We start from the raw sequence: 25414 nt of genomic DNA, 5'->3' as shown, positions 1-25414 counted from the left end.
GGCGCTCCCTCAGTACTGCCCCCTCCGACAGTGCGGCGCTCCCTCAGTACTGCCCTAATGTGTCAGCCTGGATCAAGTCTCTTCAGTATGTTGAAACAACTTTTGGCTTCTGACTCACTGTCGAGAACACTGGCTGATAAAGGGTTGCATCACCATTCCAAGAAAATCATTTGTATAAATTAGCTGTAGTGAGGCCACACCTGGAGTACTGCGAACAGTTTTGGTCTCCGTATTTAAGGAAGGATATACTTGCATTGGAGGCTGTTCAGAGAAGGTTCACTTGATTGATTCCGGAGATGAGGGGGTTGACCTATGAAGATAGGTTGAGGAGATTGGGCCTGTACACATTGTAGTTCAAAAAAATGAGAGGTGATCTTATCGAAACATATAAGGAGGCTTGACAAGGTGGATGCAGAGAGGATATTTCCACTCATGGGGAAACTAAAACTAGGGGGCATAGTCTCAATAAGGGGCTGCCCATTTAAAACTGAGATGAGGAGGAATTTCTTCTCTCAGAGGGTTGTAAATCTGTGGAATTCTCTGCCCCAGAGAGCTGTGGAGGCTGGGTCATTGAATATATTTAAGGCAGAGATGGACAGATTTTTGCGCGATTAAGGGAGTGAAGGGTTATGGAGAGCGGGCAGGGAAGTGGAGCTGAGTCCATGGTCAGATCAGCCACGATCTTATTAAATGGCGGAGTGGGCTCGAGGGGCCGTATGGCCTACTGCTCCTATTTCTGATGTTTGTCAGTTAATAGCATGCAATTGAGCACATCTTGCACTTTACCTCTGCTGGCTGTCAAAATTCAGGTTGTTTTTTTTGGTTCTGAATTATTCAGGTTGCTCTTGGCACTTTGCGAGCTAGACCATGTTCCAGTATCCCTTGTGACTATTCGTTGAACTTGGTTCTGAGTCACAAATAAGGTGTCAAACTTTATTTGCTAACAGCTTGCATTTATAAGAAGTGTATAAAGTGCTTTACAGCCAATTAAGTATTTTTGTAGTGTATGTATCAATGAAATGTAGGAAAGCAGGCCCTCTAACGGGCTATCAAGACGGAGGTTAAAGTGGTAGGTTTTAAGCATTCCTGTGAAGCCACCGGGGACATTTTACTATGTTAAAGGCGCTATATAAATGCAAATTGTTGACTAGTTTTCTTTCAGTGGCAAACACGTGGGTTACAAGTTCCATCAGCTGTCTCTCATGTACTTTCTCTGCAGAAAATATCACGTTACTGATTACTGTGGTTTGGACATCTTGAGATGAATTGTGATCCGGGCCATTGGTTTAGTGAATGAAGAAACCAGATTCTGTTTGTGTTACATTGGATTCCAGGATTAATACCAGAGTTTTAGGGATCCCATTGCATGAATGGGTTTCATTTACACAGAACAAAAATGGAACGGCCTTACTTATAACCCACTCCCTCCACCACCTAGAACATCAAGGGCAGCAGGCGCATGGGACCACCACCACCTCCACGTTCCCCTCCCAGTCACACACCACCCTGACTTGGAAATATATCGGCCGTTCCTTCATCGTTGCTGGGTCACAATCCTGGAACTCCCTCCCTAACAGCACTGTGGGAGCACCTTCACCACATGGACTGCAGCGGTTCAAGAAGGCGGCTCACCACCACCTTCTCAAGGGGCAATTAGGGATGGGCAATAAATGCCGGCCTTGCCAGCGATGCCCACATCCCAGGAACGGATTAAACAAAAAAAATATACAAAGGGGCTGCTGTTCCCTTTAATCAGGCCACTTGTTTAATGGGGACTGATTAAGTCAAAATTCTCTTTTGACCGCATCGGAATTTGTGATGTTTTGCACATTCAAGTTTTCAGTGAAAACCAGTAAGCCTATTTATATTTCATACTGAGACACCCTTTCCTGCACCTCTTCCATCACTTTAACGGGCAGTTCAGATGACGTGTGAAACACATTAAGTATCTGTTTTGAGTGTTAACTGTCTCTCAGTAAAGCTTGCAAATTGTCCATTAATGTCCTCTCCGGTGTTGCTGTTAGGAGTACTGCATGTCCGAGTATTTGCGGATGAGTGGAATCTACTGGGGCTTGACGGTTATGGACCTTATGAGGCAACTACATCGCATGAACAAAGAGGAAATTCTACAGTTCGTCAAGTCGTGTCAGCATGACTGTGGGGGAGTCGGAGCCAGTATAGGCCATGACCCTCACCTGCTCTATACCCTTAGCGCTGTACAGGTACGTCTGAATACTCAGAGAAATGTAACCTCTCACCCAATTTGCATCCCATCTTACTTGGTTGCAGCATTGTGGGCTATAGTGATCAATTCAGCCCGTCACCCAGTTGACTACTGTTACTGCAGTATCGCTGAAATCTTGCTTTCCTTGTGATCTTTGTTGTGTTGCTGTAGGGATCGAATTTAATTGCAAAGGATTTGTAGTTTTTTTTCTTCAATGAAACTATATATATAATATGTGATTCTTTCTCGTGTCATTCACTTACATACACTTGCCTTTATTGGCCGAGGCATAGAATACAAGAACAGGGAGGTTATGCTTAAATTGTATAATACTCTGGTTAGGCCACAACTGGAATGCTGCGTGCAGTTCTGGTCGCCGTATTATAGGAAGGACGTGATTGCACTAGAGAGGGTGCCGAGGAGATTTACGAGGATGCTGACTGGAATGGAGAATCTTAGCTATGAGGACAGATTGGATAGGCTGGGTTTGTTCTCCTTGGAACAGAGGAGACTGAGAGGAGACCTCATTTGAAGTGAATAACATTCTGAGGGGCCTGAAACATAGAAACATAGAAAATAGGTGCAGGAGTAGGCCATTCGGCCCTTCTAGCCTGCACCGCCATTCAATGAGTTCATGGCTGAACATAGTGGATAGTAAGGGTCTATTTCCCTTGATGGGAATTATGAAAGGGAATACTTTTAAGGTGGTTGGTGGAAGATTCAGAGGGGATTTGAGGAGAAGCTTCTTCATGTGGGGATCTGAAACTCACTGCCTGGAAGGGTGGTAGAGGCAGAAACCCTCATCACTTTTAAAAGATGCTTGGATGGGCACTTGAAGTGCCGTTCCCTGCAGGGTTATGGACCTAGAGCTAGTAAGTGGAATTAGACTGGAGAACCTCTTGTTGGCTGGTGCAGATATAATGGTAAGTACTGAAAGGAATCGAATACGGCCAGGGTGATCTCCTGGATTAGTTTCGATCGCCTGGATGGGTTGGAGAGGAATTTTCCCCGATTTTTTTCGCCCCCAATTGGCCTGGGTTTTTATCTGGTTTTTGCCTCTCCCAGGAGATCACATGGCTCCGGTTGGGGTGGTATGCAGAATGTTTCAGTGTAAGGGGTGTCGCAGTTGTGTGAGGCGGACTGGTTGGGCCGGGTGCTCTTTACCTTTCCGCCATTGTTCATAGGTTTATATGTAACCTTCAGGGCTGCTGACCGAGGGCCGTGCGGCTCTTTGTCGGCCGGCGCGGACTCGATGGGCCGGAATGGCCTCCTTCTGCCCTGTAAATTTCTATGGTTCTATAAACAAGCAATTCAGCCCAACTGGTCCATTCTGGTGTTTGTGCTATAAATGAGCCTCCTCACACCCATCTTCATCTCACCCCATCAGTATATCCCTCTATTTATAGAAACATAGAAAATAAGTGCAGGAGTAGGCCATTCGGCCCTTCGAGCCTGCACCACCATTCAATAAGATCATGGCCGATCATGCAACTTCAGTACCCCATTCCTGCTTTCTCTCCATACCCCTTGATCCCTTTAGCCGTAAGGGCCATATCTAACTCCCTTTTGAATATATTCAACGAACTGGCCTCAACAACTTTCTGTGGCAGAGAATTCCACAGGTTCACAATTCTCTGAGTGAAGAAGTTTCTCCTCATCTCTGTCCTAAATGGCCTACCCCTTATCCTTAGACTGTGACCCCTGGTTCTGGACTTCCCCAACATCGGGACCATTCTTCCTGCATCTAACCTGTCCAGTCCCGTCAGAAGTTTCTATGTTTCTATGAGATCCCCTCTCATTCTTCTAAACTCCAGTGAATACAGGCCCAGTCGATCCGGTCTTTCTTCATATGTCAGTCCCACCGTCCCGGGAATCAGTCTGGTGAACCTTCGCTGCACTCCCTCAATAGCAAGAATGTCCTTCCTCAGATTAGGAGACCAAAACTGTACACAATATTCAAGGTGTGGCCTCACCAAGTTCCCGTACAACTGTAGTAACACCTCCCTGCTCCTATACTCAAATCCTTTCGCTATGAAGGCCAACATGCCATTTGCCGCCTTCACCACCTGCTGTACCTGCATGCCAACCTTCAATGACTGATGTACCATGACACCCAGGTCTCGTTGCACCTCCCCTTTTCCTATTCTGTCACCATTCAGATACTATTCTGCCTTCCTGTTTTTGCCACCAAAGTGGATAACCTCACATTTATCCACATTATACTGCATCTGCCACACATTTGCCCACTCACCTAACCTGTCCAAGTCACACTGCAACCTCTCAGCGTCCTCCTCACAGCTCACACTGCCACCCAGCTTAGTGCCATCTGCAAACTTGGAGATATTACATTCAATTCCTTCGTCTAAATCATTAATGAATGTTGTAAATAGCTGGGGTCCCAGCACTGAGCCCTGCGGCACCCCACTAGTCACTGCCTGCCATTCTGAAAAGGACCCGTTTATCCCGACTCTCTGCTTCCTGTCTGCCAACCAGTTCTCTATCCACGTCAGTACACTACCACCAATACCATGTGCTTTAATTTTGCACACCAATCTCTTGTGTGGGACCTTGTCAAAAGCCTTTTGAAAGTCCAAATACACCACATCCATTTGGTTCTCCCTTGTCCACTCTGCTAGTTACATCCTCAAAAAATTCCAGAAGATTTGTCAAGCATGATTTCCCTTTCATAAATCCATGCTGACTTGGACCGATCCTGTCACTGCTTTCCAAATGTGTTTCTTCTCCCTCATGTGTTTATCTAGGCTCCCCTTAAATGCATCGATACTATTCATCTCAACCATTTCCTGTGGTGGCGAGTTCCACATTCTCTGACTGAAGCAGTTTCTGCTGAATTCCCTATTGAATTTATTGATGATTATCCTAGTTTTGGGATTTCATCTTCTCTACGTCTACCCTATCATAAACTTAAAGACTTTTTAAAGTGTAAATGTCACACTTATGTAGTGCTGTTCTGTCACGCCTGTCGGTATCACATTTAAACTAACTTGTATCTGTTCTATATACTTGGCTGCCATCATATCCTCCCAGCTCTGACTAAAGGAAGGTGGTGTTCTTCGCTGTCACCCACGCAAGTCTGTAACCGTCCCGTCCTTGCTGATGCTCACCCCGAGCTCCCTTCCCGCTGGCATGGGCCAGCATTCCCCTCTCCTGCTGTCACATTCCTACCCTGCCACCACCACCCCACAAACACACGCAAACGAGAAAAGCTATTAGTAGCAAGTAGCTTTAAGTTATTTCAAGTACTTGCTGTGGGGAGGCAAGATGTCTTTAAATGGCAGAACTGTCGATGCTGACAAATTTGACTTGCGATCAAAGCGTCCTAAAATCAGCGGAGCAATGGTTCCGTGCACCGGGCCGAGTTTAAATGTTGCCGGTGTGCTGTGGTGCCTTGCCTCCTCGTAAACTAGGTTGGGTTGGGGGGGGGGGGAGGTTGAACTAGATTGATCCCTAGGATGAGAGTGCTGTCCTATGAGGAGAGATTGAGTAGAATGGGTCCATTACACTCTGGAGTTTAGAAGAATGAGGTGATCTCATTGAAATATATAAGATTCTGAGGGGGATTGACAGGGTAGATGCAGGGAGGATGTTTCCCCCGGGCTGGGGAGTCTAGAACCAGGGGGTCACAGTCTCAGGATAAGGGGTCGGCCATTTAGGACGGAGATGAGGAGAAATGTCTTCACTCGGAGGGTGGTGAATCTTTGGAATTCTCTGCCCCAGAGGGCTGTGGAGGCTGGGTCTCTGAGTATATTCAAGGCTGAGATCCATAGATTTTTGAACTCCAAGGCAAACGAGGGATACGGGGATCGGGCAGGAAAGTGGAGTTGAGGCTGATGATCAGCCATGCTCCCAGTTCTTATGTTCTTATGTTTTTAAGTAGGCCCAGTAGGAGCACTCTTGCTTTTGGTCCCAAAGCTGATAACTGGAGCGCATAAGTATAAGATAATCACGAATAAATCCAATGGGGAATTCAGGAGAAACTTCTTTACCCAGAGAGGGGTGAGAATGTGGAACTCGCTGCCACAGGGAGGGGTTGAGGTGAATAGTATCGATGCATTTAAGGGGAAGCTGGATAAACACATGAGGGAGAAAGGAATAGAAGGATATGGGGATAGGGTGAGATGGAGAGGGGTGGGAGGGGGCTGGTGTGGAGCATAAACCCCGGCACGGAGCGGTGGGGCATAAACCCCGGCACGGAGCGGTGGGGCATAAACCCCGGCACGGAGCGGTGGGGCATAAACCCCGGCACGGAGCGGTGGGGCATAAACCCCGGCACGGAGCGCTGGGCCCAATGGCCTGTTCCTGGGCTGTACACTCTCTGTAATTTCTCGGCTGTTTTTTGCGATCCCTTGACGGATAATGGGTTCGGTCACTCCATGTCTAGATGGAGCCTCCATTTCTACCTGAATTGCGTGTTCATAGGAATAGGAGGGGTCCATTCAGCCCTCGAGCCTGTTCCACAGTCCAATGAGATCCTGGCTGATCTGTATCTTAACTCCAGCTACCTGCCTTGGTTCCACAACCCTTAATACCCTCGCCTAACAAAATTCTATCAATCTCAGTTTTTAAATTTTCAATTAACCTCCCAGTAGCAACAGCTTTTTGGGGGAGAGAGTTTTAGATTCCCACTGCCTTTTGTGTGAAGAAGTGCTTCCTATCATCACCCCTGAATGGCCTGGCTCTTATTTTAAGGTTATGCCCCCTCGTTCTGGACTCCCCCCACCAGAGGAAATAGTTTCTCTCTACCTGTCACTCGGGATCGTACAACCTGCGCAGGACCCAGATTGTCATAGTTACGGCACGCAATGCCTATTGTAGGCGGGTGCCCTGGACAACAAAAAATTGCTCGAGCCAATATGTCATCGGGCTTAATTCTTTAAATATTCATTCTTGCGATGTGGGCGTCGCTGGCAAGGCCGGCATTTATTGCCCATCCCTAATTGCCCCTTGAGAAGGTGGTGGTGAGCCGCCTTCTTGAACCGCTGCAGTCCGTGTGGTGAAGATGCTCCCACAGTGCTGTTAGGGAGGGAGTTCCAGGATTGTGACCCAGCGACGATGAAGGAACGGCCGATATATTTCCCAGTCAGGATGGTGTGTGACTGGGAGGGGAACGTGGAGGTGGTGGTGTTCCCGTGAACTTGCTGCCCTTGTCCTTCTAGGTGGTAGAGGTCGTGGGTTTGGGAGGTGCTGCCGAAGAAGCCTTGGCGAGTTGCTGCAGTGCATCTTGTAGATGCCGGTGACATTTTGGAGGTTGAATGCTGGAAAAATGGAAGGCAGAGAGTTGAAGTTCCGCACCAATTCCTAAAAAGGAGGCAGACAGAAAGAAGTTAGCCTAACATCTGCCATTGGGTAAAATGCTGGAGTCCATTATTAAGGAAGCAGTAGCGGAACATTTGGAAAAGCATAATTCAATCAAGCAGAGTCAGCATGGTTTTCTGAAAAGGAAACCATGTTTGACAAATTTGCTGGAGTTCTTTGAGGATGTAACGAGCAGGATGGATAAGGGGGAACCAGTGGATGTGATGTATTTGGATTTCCAGAAGGCATTCGATAAGGTGCCACATAAAAGGTTACTGCACAAGATAAAAATGCACGGGGTTGGGGGTAATATATTAGCATGGATAGAGGATTGGCTAACTCACAGAAAACAGAGAGTCGGGATAAATGGGTCATTTCCCGGTTGGCAAACAGTAACTAGTGGGGTGCCGCAGAGATCAATGTTGGGGCCTCAACTATTTACAATCTATATCAATGACTTGGATGAAGGGACCGAGTGTAATGTAGCCAAGTTTGCTGATGATACAAAGATGGGTGGGAAAGCAAGTTGTGAGGAGATCACACAAAATCTGCAAAGGGATATTTTCAGGCTCAGTGAGTGGGAAAAGCTTTGGCAGATGGAGTATAATGTGGGAAAATGTGAGGTTATCCACTATTGGCAGAAAAAATAGAAAAGCAAATTATAATTTAAGTGGAGAAACATTGCAGAGTGCTGCAGTAGAGAGGGACCTGGGGGTCCTTGTGCATGAAACACGAAAAGTTAGAATGCAGGTATGGGAACGTAAAAGCTGACTGCAAAAGCTTCTATAGATATGTGAAGAGAAAAAGATTAGTGAAGACAAACATAGGTCCCTTGCAGTCAGAATCAGGTGAATTTATAATGGGGAACAAATAAATGGCAGACCAGTTCACGAAGGAAGACACAAATAACCTTCCGGAAATACTAGGGGACCGAGGGTCTAGCGAGAAGGAGGAACTGAAGGAAATCCTTATTAGTGAGGAAATTGTGTAAGGGAAATTGATGGGATTGAAGGCTGATAAATCCCCAGGGCCTAATAGTCGCATCCCAGAGTACTTAAGGAAGTGGCCCTAGAAATAGTGGATGCATTGGTGATCATTTTCCAACAGTCTATCAACTCTGGATCAGTTCCTATGGAGTGGAGGGTAGCTAATGTAACCCCGCTTTTTAAAAAAGGAGGGAGAGAGAAAACAGGGAATTATAGACCGGTTAGCCTGACATTGGTAGTGGGGAAAATGTTGGAATCAATTATTAAAGATGAAATAGCAGCGCATTTGGAAAGCAGTGACAGAATCGGTCCAAGTCAGCATGGATTTATGAAAGGGAAATCATGCTTGACAAATCTTCTAGAATTTTTTGAGGATGTAACTAGTAGAGTGGACAAGAGAGAACCAGTGGATGTGGTGTATTTGGACTTTCAAAATACTTTTGACAAGGTCCCACACAAGAGATTGGTGTGCAAAATTAAAGCACATGGTATTGGGGGTAATTTATTGACGTGGATAGAGAACTGGTTGGCAGACAGGAAGCAGAGAGTACGGATAAATGGGTCCTTTTCAGAATGGCAGGCAGTGACTAGTGGGGTACCGCACAGGGTTCAGTGCTGGGACCCCAGCTATTTACAATATACATCAATGATTTAGATGAAGGAATTGAGTGTAATATCTCCAAGTTTGCAGGTGACACTAAGCTGTGTGGCGGTGTGAGCTGTGAGGAGGATGCTAAGAGGCTGCAGGGTGACTTGGTTAGGTGAGTGGGCAAATGCATGACAGATGCAGTATAATGTGGATAAATGTGAGGTTATCCACTTTGGTGGCCAAAACAGGAAGGCAGAATATTATCTGAATGGCGACAGATTAGGAAAAGGGGAGGTGCAACGAGACCTGGGTGTCATGGTACATCAGTCAATGAAAGTTGGCATGCAGGTACAGCAGGCAGTGAAGAAGGCAAATGGCATGATGGCCTTCATAGCGAGGGGATTTGAGTATAGGAGCAGGGAGGTCTTACTGCAGTTGTACAGGGCCTTGGTGAGGCCTCACCTGGGATATTGTGTTCAGTTTTGATCTAATCTGAGAAAGGACGTTCTTGCTATTGAGGGAGTGCAGCGAAGGTTCACCAGACTGATTCCCGGGATGGCAGGACTGACATATGAGAAGAGACTGGATCGACTAGGGCCTGTATTCACTGGAGTTTGGAAGAATGAGATGGGATCTCATAGAAACATAAAATTTTGACGGGACTGGACAGGTTAGAGGCAGGAAGAATGTTTCCGATACTGGGGAAGTCCAGAACCAGGGGTCACAGTGTAAGGATAAGGGGTAAGCCATTTAGGACAGAGATGAGGAGAAACTTCTTCACTCAGTTGTTAACCTGTGGAATTCTCTACCGCAGAACGTTGTGGATGCCAGTTCGTTAGATATATTCAAGAGGAAGTTAGATATGGCCCTTACGGCTAAAGGGATCAAGGGGTATGGGGCGAAAGCAGGAAAGAGGTACTGAGGGAATGATCAGCCATGATCTTATTGAATGGTGATGCAGGCTCGAAGGGCCGAATGGCCTGCTCCTGCACCTATTTTCTATGTTTCTATGTATAACAAGTAATCAGGAAGGCAAATATAATGTTGGCCTTTATTGCAAGGGGGATAGAGTATAAAAGCAGAGAAGTCCTGCTGCAACTGTACAGGATATCGGTGAGGCCACACCTGGAGTACTGCGTGCAGTTTTGGTCTCCATATTTAAGGAAGGATATACTTGCATTGGAGGCTGTTCAGAGAAGGTTCACTGGGTTGATTCCGGAGATGAGGGGGTTGACTTATGAAGATAGATTGGACCTATACTCATTGGAGTTCAGAAAAATGAGAGGTGATCTTATCGAAACATATAAGATAATAAGGGGGCTGGATAAGGTGGATGCAGAGAGGATATTTCCACTCATAGGGGAAACTAAAACTAGGGGACATAGTCTCAGAATAAGGGGCCGCCCATTTAAAACTGAGATGAGGAGGAATTTCTTCTCTCAAAGGGTTGTAAATCTGGAATTCTCTGCCCCAGAGAGCTGTGGAGGCTGGGTCATTGAGAATATTTAAGGCGGAGATGGACAGATTTTTGAGCGATAAGGGAGTAAAGGGTTATGGGGAGTGGGCGGGGAAGTGGAGCTGAGTCCGTGATCAGATCAGCCATGATCTTATTAAATGGCGGAACAGACTCGAGGGGCAAGGTGGCCTATTCCTGCTCCTATTTCTTATGTTCATACCCTCACCCCAGCTCCAAGCATCTTATTTAAAGTCTTCATCTCATCTACAATTCTCCCCAAAGCCTCCCCCACCCATTTACTTAACCTCTACATCCCCCTCCAGCCTTTTCTCCCCTCCCATGCCCTCTGGCTTTCTACGCATCACCTCCCTCTGCTCCACTTCTGGTGACAGGGCCATTAGCCATCTAGACCCTTACGCACCCTCCCACACCCCCACGTCAGCCTCTCCACTGCTCTACTGGTCACTCTACCTTTTAAAGGCCTGCTGGAAACCTACCTCTTTGACGAGCTGCGAGACCGCTGTCTTAATGTCAAAAAGGTGGAACCCATGTTCCTTCTTTTTACAAAGCACCTTCAGCTGCCTGGGCCCTAAACTCTGGAACTTCCTCCCTAAACCTCTCTGCCTCTCTTTACTCCTTCAAGACACTGCTTTATACCTACCTCTTTGACAAATCTTTTGGTCACCTGCCCTAATATCGCTTGATGTGGCTTGGCATCAACTATTTGTCTGATTAAGCTGCTGTGCAGCGTCTTGGGATGTTTTACTGCATTAAAAGGCGCTATATAAATGCAAGCTGTTGTTAGTTGTGTGTGTGTATATGATGTACAGTAGACACCTCAAGGTGGGCAGAGGTAACGTTGCAAGGACATCCTCAAAGCCTCCCTGATAAAGTGCAACATCCCCACTGACACCTGGGAGTCCCTGGCCAAAGACCGCCCTAAGTAGAGGATGTGCATCCGGGAGGGCGCTGAGCACTTCGAGTCTCATTGCCGAGAGCATGCAGAAATCAAGCGCAGGCAGTGGAAGGAGCGTGCGGCAAACTTGTCCCAGCCACCCCTTCCCTCAACCATTGTCTGTCCCACCTGTGACAGGGACTGTGGTTCCTGTTCAGCCACCTAAGGACTCATTTTTAGAGTGGAAGCAAGTCTTCCTCGATTCCGAGGGACTGCCTAAGATGATGATGATGTATATGATGTGCTTCTTTTTGCCTAGATCCTTTCTCTCTATGACAGTCTTCATGTCATTGATGTCGATAAAGTTGTTGAATATGTTAAAAGCTTGCAACAAGAAGACGGTTCCTTTGCCGGTGACAAGTGGGGTAAGTTTCTCCTTGCACGTCCATTTTATATAGAGTGTAATATTGTTGTAAACCTGGGCTGCGTTTCAGGGTGTTTTGGGGTAGTTGCCAGTTATCAGGAGTAATGGGGTAACCTGGGGGAACTAATCAACCTGCTGAGTCTTTCCAGCATAGAAACGGGACATTTGCCCCAACAGGTCCATGCCGTAACTTGCTATGTGATCACGTGATAACAGCTGATTTCTTCAATTCCCTGCAGCCTGTGCCCCTTGTGAACGTTTGCATCAATAAGGCCCTTGAGCATTGAAGGAATGCTTGAATGTCTGAGTTCTGTTGCCAGAAGCACTCAATAACTGCTTGCATATTTGCCAGTAACCATCTCTTAGACAGTGGTTTTCACACACAGCTAGTGACAACGCAAGTGTTGCACAGTGTTCAGTTCCATTCGCAACTCCTCAGATAATGGAGCAGTCCGTGCCCACATGCAGCAAGACCTGGACAACATTCAGGCTTGGGCTGATCAGTGGCAAGTAACATTCGCACCACACAAGTGCCAGGCAATGACCATCTCTTAACAAGAGAGTCTAACATCTGGTCCTTGTCATTCAACGGCATTACCATCACCATCACCGAATCCCCCACCATCAACATCCTGGGGGTCACCATTGACCAGAAACTTAACTGGACCAGCCACATAAATACTGTGGCTACAAGAGCAGGTCAGAGGTTGGGTATTCTGTGGTGAGTGTCTCACCTCCTGACTCCCCAAAGCCTCCCCACCATCTACAAGGCACAAGTCAGGAGTGTGACTTTAAAAAAAAAAATAGTTCCTAGGATGTGGGCGTCGCTGGCAAGGCCGGCATTTATTGCCCATCCCTAATTGCCCCTTGAGAAGGTGGTGGTGAGCCGTCTTCTTGAACCGCTGCAGTCCGTGTGGTGAAGGTGCTCCCACAGTGCTGTTAGGGAGGGAGTTCCAGGATTGTGACCCAGCGGCGATGAAGGAACGGCGATATATTTCCAAGTCAGGATGGTGTGTGACTGGGAGGGGAACGTGGAGGTGCTGGTGTTCCCATGCACCTGCTGCCCTTGTTCTAGGCGGTAGTTTGCGGGTTATAAGTAAGGCCATTCCATTTTTGTTCTGTGTTAATCAAACCGATTCATGGAATGGAATCCCTAAAACTCTGGTATTAATCCTGGAATCCAATGTAACACAAACAGAATTTGGTTTCTTCATTCACTAAACCAGTGGCCCTGATCACAATTCATCTCAAGATGTCCAAAGTACAGTAATCAGTAACGTGATATTTTCTGCCAAGAAAGTATACGAGAGACAGTTGATGGAATTTGCACCCCCATGTATTTGCCACTTAAGAAAAACTAAACAACTGCATTAACATAGTGAAATGTCCCAAGGGGATTCACGGGCAATTAAAACCTACCTCTGACCAAGTTTAAGAACATAAGAAATAGGAGCTGGAGTAGGCCATACGGCCCCTTGAGCCTGCTCCGCCATTTAATACGATCATGGCTGATCCGATCATGGACTCGGGTCCACTTCCCTGCCCGCTCCCCATATTCCCTTTATCGGTTAAGAAACTGTTTGAGGGTAACGTGGAGGTGCTGGTGTTCCCATGCGCCTGCTGCCCGTCCTTCTAGGTGGTAGAGGTCGTGGGTTTGGGAGGTGCTGCCGAAGAAGCCTTGGCGAGTTGCTGCAGTGCATCTTGTAGATGGTACACACTGCAGCCAGGGGGCGCCGGTGGTGGAGGGAGTGAATGTTGAAGGTGGTGGATGGGGGGCTGATCAAGCGGCTGCTTTGTCCTGGATGGTGTCGAGCTTCTCGAGTGTTGTTACATACTCGGGCATCGTAGTGTAGTGGTTATGTTACTGGTCGAACAATCCATTTTCGTGGACTAATGATCCAAAGAGCGTAACTTCAAATCCGACCATGGCAGTTTGAGGATTTAAATTCAACATAAGCTGGAATGAAAGTCTGGAATCAGTAAAAGTGACCATGAAGCTGTTGGATTGTCGTTAAAAACCCAACTGGTTCACCGATGTCCTTTCGGGAAGGAAACCTGCCGTCCTTACCCGGTCTGGGTCTATATGTGACTCCAGTCCCACACCAATGTGATTGACTCTTAACTGCTCTCTGAAGGTGTTATAAGAACAGAAGAAATAGGAGCAGGAGTAGTCCATATGGCCCCTCAGGCTTGCTCCACCCTTTAATAAGATCATGGCTGATCTGATCATGGACTCAGCTCCACTTCCCTGCCCGTTCCCCATAACCCCTTATCCCCTTATCGTTTAAGAAACTGTCTATTTCTGTCAAATTTATTCAATGTCCCAGCTTCCACAGCTCTCTGAGGCAGTCAATTCCACAGATTTACAACCCTCAGAGAGAAGAAATTTCTCCTCATCTCAGTTTTAAATGGGCGGCCCCTTATTTTAAGATCGTGCCCTCTAGTTCTAGTCTCCCCCATCAGTGGAAACATCCTCTCTGCATCCACCTTGTCAAGCCCCCTCATAATCTTATATGTTTCGATAAGATCACCTCTCATTCTTCTGAGCTCCAATGAGTAGAGGCCCAACCTACTCAACCTTTCCTCATAAGTCAACCCCCTCATCCCCGGAATCAACTGAGTGAACCTTCCCTGAACTGTCTCCAAAGCAAGTATATCCTTTCGTATATATGGAAACCAAAACTGCACGCAGTATTCCAGGTGTGGCCTCACCAATACCCTGTATAACTGTAGCAAGACTTCCCTGCTTTTATACTCCCATTGTCTTTGCAATAAAAGCCAAGATACCATTGGTCTTCCTGATCACGTGCTGTACCTGCATACTATCCTTTTGTATTTCATGCACAAGTACCCCCAGGTCCCGCTGTACTGCAGCACTTTGCAATCTTTCTCCATTTAAATAATAACTTGCTCTTTGATTGTTTTTCTGCCAAAATGCATGACCTCACACTTTCCAACATTATACTCCATCTGCCAAATTTTTGCCCACTCACTTAGAAACATAGAAAATAGGTGCAGGAGTAGGCTATTCGGCCCTTCTAGCCTGCACCACCATTCAATGAGTTCATGGCTGAACATGCAACTTCAGTACCCCATTCCTGCTTTCTCAACATACCCCTTGATTCCCCTAGTAGTAAGGACTTCATCTAACTCCTTTTTGAATATATTTAGTGAATTGGCCTCAACAACTTTCTGTGGTAGAGAATTCCACAGGTTCACCACTCTCTGGGTAAAGAAATTCCTCCTCTGTCTATGTCCTTTTGCAGATATTTTGTGTCCTCCTCACACATTTCTTTTCCTCCCATCTTTGTATCGTCTTGGCTACGTTACACTCAGTCCCTTCTTCTAAGTCATTAATATAGATTGTAAATAGTTGGGGTCCCAGCACTGATCCCTGCGGCACCCCACTGGTTACTGGTTTCCAACCAGAGCATGAACCATTTATCCCGACCCTCTGTTCTCTGTGAGTTAGTCAATCCTCTACCCATGCTAATATATTACCCCCAACCCCGTAAACTTTTATCTTGTGCAGTAACCTTTTATGTGGCACCTTGTCAAATGCCTTCTGGAAGTCCAAATACACCACATCCACTGGTTCCCCTTTATCCACCCTGTTCGTTACATCCTCAAAGAACTCCAGCAAATTTGTCAAACATGACTTCCCCTTCATAAAACCATGCTGACTCTGCCTGACCGAATTTTGCTTTTCCAAATGTCCTGTTATTGCTTCTTTAATAATGGACTCCAACATTTTCCCAACCACAGATGTTAGGCTAACTGGTCTATATTTCCTGCTTTTTGTCTGCCTCCTTTTTTAAATACGGGCGTTACATTTGCAGTTTTCCAACTGTTTCTCCCGGAACAGTGGAGGACTTTTAAGGAGCTCTTTCTTAGTGCTCAACAAAAATATATTCCAGTGAAAAAGAAGAGTGGTAAGAGAAGGGATAACCAGCCGTGGATAACCAAGGAAATAAAGGAGAGTATCAAATTAAAAACCAATGCGTATAAGGTGGCTAAGGTTAGTGGGAAACTAGAAGATTGGGAAAATTTTAAACGACCGCAAAGAATGACTAAGAAAGCAATAAAGAAAGGAAAGATAGATTACGAAAGTAAACTTGCGCAAAACATAAAAACAGATAGTAAAAGCTTTTACCGATATATAAAACGGAAAAGAGTGACTAAAGTAAATGTTGATCCCTTAGAAGATGAGAAGGGGGATTTAATAATGGGAAATGTGGAAATGGCTGAGACCTTAAACAATTATTTTGCTTCGGTCTTCACAGTGGAAGACACAAAAACCATGCCAAAAATTGCTGGTCACGGGAATGTGGGAAGAGAGGACCTTGAGATAATCACTATCACTAGGGGGGTAGTGCTGGACAGGCTAATGGGACTCAAGGTAGACAAGTCCCCTGGTCCTGATGAAATGCATCCCAGGGTATTAAAAGAGATGGCGGAAGTTATAGCAGATGCATTCGTTATAATCTACCAAAACTCTCTGGACTCTGGGGAGGTACCAGCGGATTGGAAAGCAGCTAATGTAACGCCTCTGTTTAAAAAAAGGGGGCAGACAAAAGGCAGGTAACTATAGGCCGGTTAGTTTAACATCTGTGGTGGGGAAAATGCTTGAAACTATCATTAAGGAAGAAATAGCGGGACATCTAGATAGGAATAGTGCAATCAAGCAGACGCAGCATGGATTCATGAAGGGGAAATCATGTTTAACTAATTTACTGGAATTCTTTGAGAATATAACGAGTATGGTGGATAGCGGTGTACCGATGGATGTGGTGTATTTAGATTTCCAAAAGACATTCGATAAGGTGCCACACAAAAGGTTACTGCAGAAGATAAAGGTACGCAGAGTCAGAGGAAATGTATTCGCATGAATAGAGAATTGCCTGGCTAACAGAAAGCAGAGAGTCGGGATAAATGGGTCCTTTTCGGGTTGGAAATCGGTGGTTAGTGGTGTGCCACAGGGATCAGTGCTGGGACCACAACTGTTTACAATATACATAGATGACCTGGAAGAGGGGACAGAGTGTAGTGTAACAAAATTTGCAGATGACACAAAGATTAGTGGGAAAGTGGGTTGTGTAGAGGACACAGAGAGGCTGCAAAGAGATTTAGATAGGTTAAGCGAATGGGCTAAGGTTTGGCAGATGGAATACAATGTCGGAAAATGTGAGGTCATCCACCTTGGGGAAAAAAACAGTAAAAGGGAATATTATTTGAATGGGGAGAAATTACAACATGCTGCGGTGCAGAGGGACCTGGGGGTCCTTGTGCATGAATCCCAAAAAGTTAGTTTGCAGGTGCAGCAGGTAATAAGGAAGGCGAATGGAATGTTGGCCTTCATTGCGAGAGGGATGGAGTACAAAAGCAGGGAGGTCCTGCTGCAACTGTACAGGGTATTTGTGAGGCCGCACCTGGAGTACTGCGTGCAGTTTTGGTCACCTTACTTAAGGAAGGATATACTAGCTTTGGAAGGGGTGCAGAGACGATTCACTAGGCTGATTCCGGAGATGAGGGGGTTACCTTATGATGATAGATTGAGTAGACTGGGTCTTTACTCGTTGGAGTTCAGAAGGATGAGGGGTGATCTTATAGAAACATTTAAAATAATGAAAGGGATAGACAAGATTGAGGCAGAGAGGTTGTTTCCACTGGTCGGGGAGACTAGAACTAGGGGGCACAGCTTCAAAACACAGGGGAGCCAATTTAAAACCGAGTTGAGAAGGAATTTCTTCTCCCAGAGGGTTGTGAATCTGTGGCATTCTCTGCCCAAGGAAGCAGTTGAGGCTAACTCATTGAATATATTCAAGTCACAGATAGATAGATTTTTAACCAATAAGGGAATTAAGGGTTACGGGGAGCAGGCGGGTAAGTGGAGCTGAGTCCACGGCCAGATCAGCCATGATCTTGTTGAATGGCGGAGCAGGCTCGAGGGGCTAATGGCCTACTTCTGTTCTAATCTGCTGGGATCTCCCCAGAATCCAGGGAATTTTGGTAAATTACAACCAATGCATCCACAATCTCTGCCGCTACTTCTCAAGACCCTAGAAACATAGAAAATAGGTGCAGGAGTAGGCCATTCGGCCCTTCGAGCCTGCACCGCTCTTCAATGAGTTCATGGCTGAACATGTAACCTCAGTACCCCATTCCTGCTTTCTCGCCATACCCCTTGATTCCCCTTAGTAGTAAGGACTACATCTAACTCCTTTTTGAATATAATTAGTGAATTGGCCTCAACAACTTTCTGTGATAGAGAATTCCACAGGTTCACCACTCTCTGGGTGAAGAAGTTTCTCCTCATCTCGGTCCTAAATGGCTTACCCCTTATCCTTAGACTGTGATCCCTGGTTCTGGACTTCCCCAACATTGGGAACATTCTTCCTGCATCTAACCTGTCTAAACCCGTCAGAATTTTAAACGTTTCTATGAGATCCCCTCTCATTCTTCTGAACTCCAGTGAATACAAGCCCAGTTGATCCAGTCTTTCTTGATATGTCAGTCCTGCCATCCCAGGAATCAGTGAAGGTTCACCAGACTGATTCCAGGGATGGCTGGACTGACATATGAGGAGAGACTGGATCAACTGGGCCTTCATACACTGGAGTTTAGAAGGATGAGAGGGGATCTCATAGAAACGTATAAGATTCTGACGGGATGGGACAGGTTCGATGCGGGAAGAATGTTCCCGATGTTGGGGAAGTCCAGAACCAAGGGGACACAGTCTTAGGATAAAGGGTAGGCCATTTAGGATTGAGATGAGGAGAAACTTCTTCACTCAGAGAGTTGTTAACCTGTGGAATTCCCTGCCGCAGAGAGTTGTTGATGCCAGTTCATTGGATATATTCAAGAGGGAGTTAGATATGGCCCTTACGGCTAAGGGGATCAAGGGGTATGGAGAGAAAGCAGGAAAGGGGTACTGAAGGAATGATCAGCCATGATCCTGCACCTATTTTCTATGTTTCTATGTTTTAAGGCTGAGATCGATAGATTTTGGAGTCTAGGGGAATCAAGGGATATGGGGATTGGGTGGGAAAGTGGAGTTGAGTTTGAAGATCAGTCACGATCTTATTGAATGGCGGAGCAGGCTCGAGGGGCCGAATGGCCGACTCCTCCTAATTCTTTGGTTTTTATATCCCAGTCACCAGTACTTTAAATATTTACATTTGTGCGGCCAGCTGATGTATTCATGCGGCTCCGCTGCAAATTTTGATTTTTGGCTAGAAGTTTTAAGAGAATTTATATTTATATAAAAAATAAAATTTTTACTTGCTGCTGATGGGAAAGAAGGTAATAGCTCTGATAATGAAACTGTGGAGACCGCTGATTTCAATGAGTGTCCTGTTTGTATGCAGTTGGGTCAATAATAGTTACCGGCACAGCTGACATTTGTTGGCCATCTCTAATTGCCCTTGAGAGGGTGGTGGTGAGCCGCCTTCTAACTGAGTGTCTCGCTGGGCCATTTCAGGGGGCAGTTAAGAGTCAACCACAGTGGGTCTGGAGTCACATATCGGCCAGATCGGGTAAGGGTGGCACGTTCCCTTCCCTAAAGGACAATAATGAACCAAGTGGGTTTTTATGGTCACCATTACTGACGCTAGCCTTTTATTCCAGATTTATTTAATGAACCGAATTTAAATTCCCCCGCTGCCGTGGTGGGATTTGAACTCCCGTCTCCAGATCATGAGTCTAGGCCTCTGGATTACTGGCCCAGTAGCATTGTCACTGTGTTTGCGTGCAGTGGCTAATGAGCATATGTTTCTGTTCATCATAGCGATTGGTATCCGTTAACCGATAAGGGAATAAGGTGTTTATGGGGAGCGGGCAGGGAAGTGGACCTGAGTCCATGATCGGATCAGCCATGACTTTAATAGACTGAACTGGCTCGAGGGGCTGAATGGCCTTCTCCTGCTCCTATTTCTTATGTGCTTATGTAGTTACGATATAATTTCTTCTATGATTTTTAAGCAACTGTATAATGTCGACAGTGAGCAGCCGTTCCATCTTGTGCAGAGCAGGAGTCCCAGAGGGCACGGCCCATACTTCAAGGAGAAATTCTAAACTAATCTAAGGAAACAATATTTCAGCGAGCGAGTGGTGCAGGCTCAATACAACAGCTAAATACTGCGGATGCTGGAACTGGCTCCCTTGGGAGATGGTGGGAACAGTTGGTATTGATTCATTCAAATGCAAATTAAATAGATTTCTTTCAGAAAATACCATTTTGTGCTCCAGTATCTCAGCAATTTGAGACATGATGTGCAGTGAGCTCAGGAGGAACAGGGGACTTTGGAGCTGTGGTTCCTAAAGCTCTCCCCCCACTGGGGGTTTTCCTCGCCCCGTGTCTCGGTCTGTGGCACACTCCACGATTGAGACCGATCGCTGGGATTGGTCAATAACCCCATTATCGTATCCTGTGACTAACAGAATGGTAGAAGGCGAGCTAGGTTGACTTTGCTCTGGCAATTCCTATCTTTCTAATTTAACGCCGCATTCACTTGTAGCCGCTTCCAGATTTAGTTTGAATTCCTGGCATTGGTGAGCTTCTGTCCGAGACACAATTAACCAGATACAGCCCTAATATCCCAATGATAGAACTTAGAACTGGATCAGTAATTCTGGTACCGGGGTGGAGGGGGAGGTGGTGTTTGACTGTAGGGTGGGGGAGGTTGGCTGTAGGCGGGCCACATTGTTCGTATGCCTGACATAAGACTCCCAAAGCAAGCGCTCTACTCGGAACTCCTACACGGCAAGTGAGCCCCAGGTGGGCAGAGGAAACGTTTCAAGGGCACCCTCAAAGCCTCCTTGATAAAATGCGACATCCCCACTGACACCTGGGTGTCCCTGGCCAAAGACCGCCCTAAGTGGAGGAAATGCATCTCAGAGGGCGCTGAGCACCTCGAGTCTCGTCGCCGAGAGCATGCAGAAAGCAAGCGCAGGCAGCGGAAGGAGCGTGCGGCAAACCAGTCCCACCCTCCCTATCTGTCCCACCTGCGACAGGGACTGTGGCTCCCATATTGGACTGTTCAGCCAGCAAAAAACTCACTTCAGGAGTGGAAGCAAGTCTTCCTCGATTCCAAGGAACTGCCTATGATGATGGTAAGGGGAGTTTTGGGGGGGGGGTGGTGTTGGCAGTGTGGTGCAAGGGGTGTTGGGGGAGGGAGGTGTGTGGTTGGCAGTGTGGTAAGGGGCGTTGACTGTAGGGTGAAAAATTTAGATGGGAATATAGCCTCCTGATCAGTGTTGATCTTGTCAACTTGTATAACACCTTTACTGTAACGCTTGCCTACCTAAAGCTGTGGTGTCCAATGAGCAAAGTGTTGCTAATCTCCTGGCATACGCACTCGAGAAATACAAATTAAACTCTTCTCGCTGTGTACAAACGATTTGAAGTGGCTATTGACCCTTTCGGCGCTGACCCCTTCAGATTTCACCGTTTAATCCTAATCTTCTGCCTCCTGCAAGGGCCGATTGTGAGCTTGTTGAAATGTGGAGCGTGTGCGGGAGAACTGGGCAAACTAGGGCCTTTTATATTTCTTCTTGCATTTCTCAGAATGCCCAGCGCTAAGCTCGGAGTTTGAATGCATTGCTTTGTTCCACTGAAAAATCTCGCTCTCGTTCTAGGTGAGATAGACACCAGGTTCTCCTTCTGTGCTGTAGCAACACTGGCACTTTTGGTAAGAATATTATCTGTCTCGGTGCCTGATTTATAGTGTGACTGTGTAATTGTAGAATTAACTGAGATACAGGCAGTATCATTATAAAGTCTGTGAACAGCCACTGTATGCACAGTGTTTTGCGAGTATTTAACAGGGCAAGCAGTGACGAGGTGTTGTGCTATCTAAATAAGAATGTCGCTATGGCTGTTTGGTGTGTACATGTGCTGCGTGGTGCAGTACTGTGCCAATCTGAAGGTTCCTGGTGTGCCCTGCAGCAATCTCCTCCCCAGTACCTCTGGGCTACTGATGGAACAGGAAGAGGCCCTTTCCACCCCCGGAGCTTGTTCCGCCTTTCACTTGGATCGTGGCTCATCTACACCTCCACTCCATTCACACCTGCCCTTACTGCACAATCCCTGTGTACCTTTGCCCAACACGCCCGCTGGGTCCCGACTGCTACACGAGCTCCACTGGAAATCGCCATGTGCAGATGTTGAGCTAGGGTAAATTGGGCCTATTGGCGATGCAATTTCACTCTTTAATGAAGAAAATGACAGACTTGCATTTATATAGCGCCTTTCACGACCTCAGGACATCCCAAAGCGCTTTACAGCCAATCAAGTACTTTTTTGAAGTGTAGTCACTGTTATAATGTATGAAACGCAGCAGCCAATTTGTGCACAGCAAGCTCCCACACACAGCAATGTGGTGATCTATTTTCTTTAGTGATGCTGAGGGATGTTGTTGGCCAGCACAGCGGGGGATTAGTGCTGTGGGATCTTTTACATCCACCCGAGAGGGCAGATGGGGCTTCGGTTTAATGTCTCATCCAAAGGACAGCCCTCCAGTGGTGCAGCTCTCCCTCAGTACAGCCCCTCCGACAGTGCGGCGCTCCCTCAGTACTGCCCCTCTGACAGTGCAGCGCTCCCTCAGTACTGCCCCTCCGGTGGTGCAGCTCTCCCTCAGTACTGCCCCTCCGACAGTGCGGTGCTCCCTCAGTACTGCCTCTCTGACAGTGCAGCACTCCCTCAGTACTGCCCCTCTGACAGTGCAGCGCTCCCTCAGTACTGCCCCTCCGACAGTGCAGCGCTCCCTCAGTACTGCCCCTCCGACAGTGCAGCGCTCCCTCAGTACTGCCCCTCCGACAGTGCAGCACTCCCTCTGTACTGCCCCTCTGACAGTGCAGCGCTCCCTCAGTACTGCCCCTCCGACAGTGCAGCTCTCCCTCAGTATTGCCCCTCTGACAGTGCGGCGCTCCCTCAGTACTGCCCCTCTGACAGTGCAGCACTCCCTCAGTACTGCCCCTCTGACAGTGCAGCACTCCCTCAGTACTGCCCCTCTGACAGTGCGGCACTCCCTCAGTACTGCTCCTCCAACAGTGCAACACTCTGTCAGCTCTATTAAATGCTTAAATATCCGGAGTGGGACTTCTGACTCCGAGGCAAGATTGCTGCCCACTGAGCCATAACTGACGCTGTTTAAGCTCCAAGAAGAATGGCCACTCATTCACTCATTCAATCATTCATTCATTCATTCATTCATAGGCAGTCCCTCGGAATCGAGGAAGACTTGCTTCCACTCTAAAAGTGAGTTCTCAGGTGACTGAACAGTCCAATACGAGAGCCACAGTCCCTGTCACAGGTGGGACAGACAGTGGTTGAGGGAAGGGGTGGGTGGGACTGGTTTGCCGCACGCTCCTTCCGCTGCCTGCGCTTGCTTTCTGCATGCTCTCGGTGACGAGACTCAAGGTGCTCAGCGCCCTCCCGGATGCACTTCCTCCACTTAGGGCGGTCTTTGGCCAGGGACTCCCAGGTGTCGGTGGGGATGTTGCACTTTATCAGGGAGGCTTTGAGGGTGTCCCTGTAACGTTTCCTCTGCCCACCTGGGGCTCACTTGCCGTGCAGGAGTTCCTGGCGGTGCAGATGGTCATGAAATTGTATCCCACCATCAGTAAGTGCCTCCGGGAGAGATGGGGAGAAGGGTAAACCTTGTACAGAGGTGACGAGTGAGTAGGGAAGTGTACAACAGGTTTGGGCAGATTCAGCGGCTTATCTTTGATCAACATAGCTTTTGTACCGCTGGTTGGTAATACCAGTGTGGGTTGTGTTCCAGGGAAGATTGGATGCCATCAATCTAGATTCAGCAGCAGAATTTGTTTTATCCTGCATGAACTTCGATGGAGGATTTGGTTGCAGACCAGGCTCTGAATCTCACGCGGGACAGGCAAGTCAGCATTTGTTTGCAATCTAAAGGATTTAGCGTTCATTCATTGAAACTTGGCTCTGGAGCGTTAATAGATTTTAAGCTGCTCAGTGCATGAAACCTGATATGGAAAACAAAATGCTGGAAATACACAGTAAAGAAAGAACCTTAACTTTAATCACTAACCTCAGCGCAAATCTCTGCACTTGGGCAAAGTGGATTTTCCAACTTTGCTCGCTAATGTTATAAAGAAAGGTCTTGCATTTATGCAGTGTTTTTCATCACCTCAGGTCGTCCCAAAGCGCTTTACAGCCAATGAAGTACTTCTGAGGTGTAGTCACTGTTGTAATGTAGGAAACGCGGCAGCCAATTTGCGTACAGCAAGCTCCCGCGGACAGCAAAGATTTAATAAGCAGATACTCTGTTCTAATGATGTTAGTAGGATAAATATTGACCAGGAAAACCGTCCAACGCTCTTCTTCAAAATAATGCAATAGGAGAGAGCCGACGAGGCTTTGGTTTAACGTCTCTTCCGAAAGACAGATCCTCCAACAGTGCAGAGCACCCTCATTACTGCCACCCCCACCCCCTCCGACAGTGCAGCGCTCCCTCAGTACTGCCCCTCCGCCTGTGCATCATTCCCTCAGTACTGCCCCTCCGACAGTGCAGCGCTCCCTCAGTACTGCCCCTCCGCCTGTGCATCATTCCCTCAGTACTGCCCCTCCGACAGTGCAGCACTCCCTCAGTACTGCCCCTCCGCCTGTGCATCATTCCCTCAGTACTGCCCCTCCGACAGTGCAGCACTCCCTCAGTACTGCCCCTCCGACAGTGCAGCACTCCCTCAGTACTGCCCCTCCGACAGTGCAGCACTCCCTGATTACTGCCCCTCCGACAGTGCAGCGCTCCCTCAGTACTGCCCCTCCGACAGTGCAGCACTCCCTCAGTACTGCCCCTCCGACAGTGCAGCACTCCCTGATTACTGCCCCTCCGACAGTGCAGCGCTCCCTCAATCATCATCATAGGCAGTCCCTCGGAATCGAGGAAGATTTGCTTCCACTCCCAAAGTGAGTTCTCAGGTGGCTGAACAGTCCAATACAAGAGCCACAGTTCCTGTCACAGGTGGGACAGACATTCGTCGAGGGAAGGGATGGGTGGGGCTGGTTTGCCGCACGCTCCTTCCGCTGTCTGCGATTGACCTCTTCACGCTCTTTTCCTCAACGCCTTCTCGGATGCACTTTTTCCACCTCGGGCGGTCTTCGGCCAGGGTCTCCCAGGTGTCAGAAACATAGAAAATAGGTACATGAGCAGGCTATTCGGCCCTTTGAGTCTGCACCGCCATTCAATATGATCATGGATGATCATTCCCTCAGTACCCCTTTCCTGCTTTCTCTCCATACTCCTTGATCCCTTTAGCCGTAAGGGCCATATCTAACTCCCTTTTGAATATATCTAACAAACTGACCTCAACAACTTTCTGCGGTAGAGAATTCCACAGGTTAACCACTCTCTGAGTTAAGAAGTTTCTCCTCATCTCGGTCCTAAATGGCTTTCCCCTCATTCTTAGACTGTGTACCCTGGTTCTGGAACTCCCCAACATCGGGAACGTTCTTCCTGCCTCTAACCTGTCCAATCCCGTCAGAATTTTATATGT

At 47.3% G+C, this 25414-nt stretch overlaps 1 protein-coding gene across 1 annotated transcript in view; it reads left to right on the top strand.

Moving 5' to 3' along the window:
* Positions 1-25414, top strand: part of rabggtb (Rab geranylgeranyltransferase subunit beta) — a 40429-nt gene that overhangs the window by 4698 nt on the left and 10317 nt on the right. Inside the window, exons 3-6 of the mRNA XM_070885960.1 lie at positions 2025-2222; positions 11786-11891; positions 21527-21579; positions 23674-23784. Of these exons, the coding sequence (XP_070742061.1) occupies positions 2025-2222; positions 11786-11891; positions 21527-21579; positions 23674-23784 (468 nt within the window). The remainder of the gene's footprint in view (positions 1-2024; positions 2223-11785; positions 11892-21526; positions 21580-23673; positions 23785-25414) is intronic.

Source organism: Pristiophorus japonicus, chromosome 8, assembly GCF_044704955.1.
Source record: "Pristiophorus japonicus isolate sPriJap1 chromosome 8, sPriJap1.hap1, whole genome shotgun sequence".
NCBI lineage: Eukaryota > Metazoa > Chordata > Chondrichthyes > Pristiophoridae > Pristiophorus > Pristiophorus japonicus.
Note: the sequence above shows the minus strand (reverse complement) of the source record. Positions and strands in the feature narration are given on the sequence as shown.